The 6,347-nt window shown below is 40.6% G+C and overlaps 1 protein-coding gene and 1 pseudogene across 1 annotated transcript; one reads left to right on the top strand and one right to left on the bottom strand.

Moving 5' to 3' along the window:
- The first annotated feature begins 100 nt into the window (after positions 1-100).
- On the top strand, positions 101-1,025 carry LOC137994695 (uncharacterized; annotated as a pseudogene).
- Positions 1,026-2,278: 1,253 nt separating this feature from the next.
- On the bottom strand, positions 2,279-5,409 carry LOC137995431 (uncharacterized). The gene is made up of 2 exons (XM_068840984.1): positions 5,213-5,409; positions 2,279-2,696 (listed from the first exon to the last, which is right to left on the bottom strand). The coding sequence occupies exons 1-2, from the start codon at positions 5,407-5,409 to the stop codon at positions 2,279-2,281; spliced, it is 615 nt and encodes a 204-aa protein (XP_068697085.1).
- Positions 5,410-6,347: the final 938 nt, after the last annotated feature.

Genomic DNA, 6,347 nt, shown 5'->3' with positions numbered 1-6,347 from the left:
AAAGATGAAAAGAAAAAAAAACTGGGGGAATTTACCCTGGCTCTCGACCAGTTGATGGTGATAAATCTGACGAAAAGAAACAAGAATCTGAACAAAATATAAACACTGACAGTAAAAGAAAGAAACTTACCCTGTTTGAACAAGTCTATCCATCAGATGAGGAGTCTCCAAATGCTCCACCATTGTCTCCCTTGGCTGTTTATGACAATGATGATGATGAGGAATACAAGTGTGAAATGACTGACAATGCAGGTTCATCATCGGATGATACAGATTATGAGTTAGATTCAGAAGAAAACCCTTAGTGAAAATTCCTGGTTTTTGAGTCCTGCCTAAAGTTACTTCTAAAAGTCTGTTCAAAATGTGGGGGAACCATTTTTGAATCCACGGAAACAACTAGTGGCAGTATGTTTTCTGTGAAAATGCTGTGTGTCAATACCCATCTGACTTGCTGGAATTCACAGCCACTGATAAAAAATATTGCAGCAGGTAATTTACTATCCTCAGCTGCCATTCTCTTTAGTGGCAATACATTTTCTCATATTGCCCAGTTTGGATCCTTTCTGAATTTGAAGTTCTTCAGCCATACCACATTTTACAATATACAAAACAAGTATTTGTTTCCTGTGGTAAACAAAGCCTGGAAAGAGAAAAGAAGTTCAGTGTTAGATGAAGTTAAAAGCAATGGGCCAGTCAATTTGATTGGGATGGAAGGTGTGACAGCCCAGGTCACAATGCCAAATATTGTACGTACACAATGATGACCGATGAAGGAAAGGTGGTAGCAATCAATGTTGTACAGGTAACAGAGGTAACTTCGTCTAATGCAATGGAAAAGGAAGGGTTCGAGAGGTGCATTCAAGACCTTGCCAGAGAAGAAGTCACCATCATGAGAATTGCCACAGACCGCCATACATCCATCTCAAGTTCCATGAAGAAGGATCATGGTGAAATCAACCACCAGTATGATGTTTGGCATTTGTCTAAGTGGATCGTAAAGAAACTTTCAAAGAAGGCTTAAGTGAAAGGCTGTGAAGATCTCCTTCCATGGAATCCGTTCAGTCTCGAACCACATGTGGTGGTGTTCTGCAACATGTGATGGCAATGCGGAAGTGCTGAAAGAAAAGTGGAAGTCAGTCCTGTTTCATGTGACAAACAAACACAAGTGGAATGGCTACACCCATTTCCATAAGTGTTGTCATCCAAGACTGACCAGTGCTCAGATCAGGAAAAAGAAGTGGCTGAAGCCTGATACCCCTGCCTATATTGCCCTTGAGGAGGTGGTGCTCAACAAGAAGATCTTGAAAGACATTGAGAAGCTGACTGAATTTTGCCACACTGGAGGGCTTGAGGTGTATCACTCTGAATATTTGAAGTACTGCCCAAAGCGTGAGCATTTTTCACACAAAGGCATGGTGGCACGTGCACAACTCACAGCACTCGATCACAATGCAAACTGTGGAAGAAAGCAGGCAGTTGTACAATCTGGGCCACGTGCTGGTCAGGCCAGGTACAAGGTTAGCTTCCCAAAGGCACAGAAACAGTGGGTGGCTAAGCCAATAAAAGAAAAGAAAACCTATGCACATGTTATGGTTTTGATGGACACTGTTGCCAATGCCTGCGGAACAGGTGAAGTTGAAATTGAACCTGAAGCATGCCATCTCCCCAAAAACATCTCAGGGACTGCACCTCCAAACAAACAAGAACTTGTCCGTAAACACCAGTCCAGGTTTAACCGATAAAAACTCTACATTTTGGCTACACAAATGTGGACTAAAATGCATGCAAATGTGATCAAGTACAACTTAAATGAATGAGAGTCAAAAATTACAACTATTGTTTCCCTGCCTCCCCCTCCAAAACAAAAATATATATATTTGTATCATGAGGTAAAAGAAAGAAAATCATTTCCTGTTTTCATAAACAGTAGAACATGTATTTTAATATTTGTTACTTGTGGGACTTTCCCTAGAAAAATTACATAATTTGTTTACATAACAACAATGCCTTTAACATTAGCAATCTAATTAGCAAACAAACACCAACACATTTAATTTCGCTATTTCACATTCGCTTTTCGCTTACATAGATATTTCACAGCTTTTTTGGCATTCTGGAGTGTAAATCAAACGAGGTGTCTCCAGAATGCTAAGATGACTGTAGATGTGCCTATGGTTAATATTATTGATTTTTGCCCAAAACAAAATCAAATTGACAATATACAGTCTAAGCACAAAGGGTGTATCATTTTTGTGTCACCAAATGAACGTTCTGTTTCTTATTCATCTGGAAAATGAAAACCCTCAAACTGGAAGTCATCTTCAAGTCCTGGAGGGGGAAAGTGTGCTCTAATGCAACAAACTGCACATGATGGCATAGGGACTCTCATTTCCCTCCCAAGAACACCCCAGCACCATCTGACAAGTTCACGAAAGGCTATGTGCCTATTAAGTTTATGTTGGGCACCTTCATATGACTGAGAATACTGCTGTTTATATTGGTACCAGGCTGTCTGCAGCACCCATCTGTTGAGACAAACAGCTTGGAAACCTGGATGCTGAGTTATACAAACTGGGGCATCAGCAACCTCCCCCATCTCTACTGCCTCCTTGTTTTTGTCGCAGATTTGAGGAAACTCTGAACAGCAGGTACATTCCTCATTTCTGTTTAGTATTTGGCAATTTCCACATGTACACCTAAAGTAAATAAGCTTTGTTTGACTTGGATTTATTGCACAGTAAAAGCATAAGAACCTACCCCAAACTAGCCTGCACGCAGGCGGTTGGATGGTCGAAAAACCGGAATTCGTAATGAGGTCGCCATCTTGGATTCGCGCGGCTAGGTCTGGGCCGGGTTGAGGGTCGACAAAGCGAGCGAGGGGAGGGGGGCGGAGAGGAGAGAGAAAAACCGCCTGCCCGAAAACCAGCCCCCTTTGAGTAGCACAATTTTGCAGCGTCCACCGGTGGACGCTGTCTTCTGATTGGTCGGCAGACATGCTGTCAATCAACACAAGATTTAATATTCATATACCGCTCTTTTCACCATAGACAAAAATGATGAGTTCGAATGTCGATCGAGCGATTCAAAGTGCTTTAGATTTCTTGGCGACAAGAGAAAGGAGCGTTCTTTTGAAGCGTGAACAAAAACAGGCGGTAGTTAGTTTACTAAATGGTGAAGATGTGCTGGCCGTGCTTCCCACTGGCTTTGGGAAAAGCATGATATTTTAAATACAGTGTTTGCGATAGCCGAAAGTGAGAAACTTGAAGGTCGTCCGGTGTCAGTGCTTGTAATTTGCCCACTCAAGAGCATCATATCAGATCAGATTGTCGAACTGGAAGGTTTGAGTTCGGCAGCAGAATTCACCCCAGAGAGTTCTAAGAAAATTATCGAAGATCCTCCTATCTTCATCTACTGCTCTGCAGAGCAAGCGCTGGAGGAACGCTTCCTTTCGGCCAAAAGACTGATGAAGAAAAAAATAACATAGTTAATCTTGTGTACGTAAATAAGTTTTATTATATCGTTAATCTCAAAGTTATTTTTTTTAACACTCGGCGAATGAAATCTTTCTTTCCCCGCAAAGATCGCTTGAATCGTTCCCACAGATCGAAAGTTGTTTACAAGGCAAGTTGATGGGATTGCGATGACTTCTACATCGGCAAAACGAAGCACCGACTGCAGGATAGAAAAGCTGAACATTTTGAAGCGCTCTCCTAGCATGAACACACATCAGATATTGCTGATCATATTATGACTACTGGACATGACATAAAATGGGATCATTTTGAAATTCTCGCGTCTGGGAAAACTGATTACCACTGCAAACGAAACCTTGTTTACACAGGAATTGAATCCGACCTTAAATGCTAATTGTCACTTTATTACAGATCGCTCTCAATTTGTTTTGAAATATGAATATTTTTCATATAATGAAGGTTACTTTTGAAAATGTACATTGCCACATACGAAACGTCAAGTCAGATTTCATAAAACGCGTTGCTTCACTGTAAATCAAAACCGTAAATTTGATCGCAAAGTGCACCGATACTTTCCGTATTAAACAAGAAATTGCAATGGGAAAAACCTACACTTACTGTTTGCTGCAGTTTCTGCCGGTTTGCTTACATTTCTTACGGCTGTTTTAGTTGACCAGAGCAAGTTTGTTTACAGTTACACGCTTCAGTGATTGACAGCCTTAATACAGTCTCTTACTTATTGGTCAATTATTGTGGCGTGACATGCAACCGGAAGCTCAAAGGGAAGTGGGCGGCTACCGAGAAAAGGCTGGTTTTCGGGCAGGCGGTTTCTCTCCGCTCTTCCCACTCCCCACCCCGTCGTTTTGTCACGGGGCCCAGACCTATCCCACGCTCTTTCAATATGGCGTCTGATAGTGTTTCGTGGCGACACAACAACTACCGCCTGCAAGCAGGCTAACCCCAAACTTTTCAGGTTACCTTAGAAGGTTCTTTAATGTCTGAAAATCCGAACTGTAGTTAGCTATGCAAAATGTTCTGTCAGTAATACTTTCTTTATAGATTAAAAGGTCGCTGCAAACCTATCCTTTCGTTGAAAGATAGCAGAATATAATATGAAATTACAATATTTTAACGTTCTGATTGCGACAGAAAACAGTCTTTAATGCGCTTTTCTCTGATTTCCCAACAAGAACCGGATCCATTTTCAAGCTCAAACACTGCTCAGGTTAACAGAACAAACATACAGGTTACTACTAATGACTAAATTACAAGTTATTTTTTTTCCTTTTAGAGGTAGCGATGACAATCGTTCCTTTTTTAAAAAAGTACGTTAGCTTAAAAATTTTGTGTCACAATCTTGCTGCGACTCCACAAAACATGTAGTATATTACGTTGTTGATAAGAACAGGGATTCAATATAATTACAGAATCTTGGTATACTCGACTTTACTACAAGAGGATGGTTTTAAACTCGATTAGTAACATCTATAAAATATAGCATAGCAGTGGATATTGCCTCTCTAAATGCTCGTGAGATCACAATAGCTATGAATACAACGAACAAAAACATACAAGGGTGATTTTCTTTTTATTCTGTTTTTATTGTTTGTTTACAATTCTCGAGCGCGTTAGCGTTTGATCTTCCCAGCATTTACAAAACATCAAAGGCCGTTTGATTCATGGTTTGCCTCTACGAAATTGCATTGTTTAAGTTACAAAATATATCTAGAAACCCTCACCAGTCCAGATTTCTGACACGAAAGCTTTCATCGTCGTGTTGACGCTCCCCTACTAATTCTCCTTCTTCCACATTTTCTTCGCTGGAAGAAAACACTGGTTCGAACTGGTACGGCCGAATCACATTTTCAGGCATACTTTCATCATCAATAGAAAGACATGATTGAGATGAATGTGAAGAGGTTTCGTCGTCAGACATTTCGGCGCGACTGGAACTAAACAAGCTCAATACAATCACTTCGGCAAGCTCGCAAGACTTCTGAAGCAAAACACAAGGGACGCGTAAGCCCTTCGCTTGCAAAACACAGCGGTCAAACGTCTACGCATGCCCAAATGGATAATTTTTTGCCAGCCGCGCGCTAATTTCCCGCGCAAAGTTTTAAAGGAAAACATTGGAAACAACCGGTGTAACGCAAAATTTACGAAACAAAATTGAAACGTTCATAGAAATCTGTAAAAGGAAACAAGAGTAAATTCTGTTGATTTACCATTTTGTTTTGAGCTTTACCAAAAAAGTTATTCGTCTTCAAAAACGGCGTCATGCTGCGAGCTGACAGCGTAGTATATTTTTATTTGTTATTATTAATCATGCGATGCGTGACACCGGAAGCTGACGGCAAGCGCTGTGTTAACGAAGGGAAAACTCGTAAAGAAATTAAAAGAAAATGGCAGTTATTCGGCTTAGCTCAGACGAGCTGACAACACATTGGCAAGGGCTCAAAGGATTCCGTAGAGATCGTGGATTTGTTTGCGGCATAGAAATGAAATCCATCGAAACAACAAACCATGTTCGTGTCCTTCATACCTATCCCTGAACGGTTTTACCAGGTATTTGAAAAGGATTGAAAAAACGTACCAGATTAGACCTGGCATAAACTGGTATTGTAAATACAAACTTGAGGCCGACAAAAGGTTTAGAGATCACGTTAAATACATTCCACGGAAAAGAAAGGACTCCAACAAACAGAAGGTAGAATACTTTTTAACTCTGACATTTTCACGGATTATTTCTGTTAGCCCGCTGTACAAGTTAAAACATCAACAAATATATAAATAACGAGGAAAATGTCACTTATTGGATGCAGAGGGCCCACCAGAAGAAGAAAAGTGTCGTGAAAATACTGATCAATAGAGGCA

Source organism: Montipora foliosa, chromosome 3, assembly GCF_036669935.1.
Source record: "Montipora foliosa isolate CH-2021 chromosome 3, ASM3666993v2, whole genome shotgun sequence".
NCBI classification, from domain to species: Eukaryota; Metazoa; Cnidaria; class Anthozoa; order Scleractinia; family Acroporidae; genus Montipora; species Montipora foliosa.
Note: the sequence above shows the minus strand (reverse complement) of the source record. Positions and strands in the feature narration are given on the sequence as shown.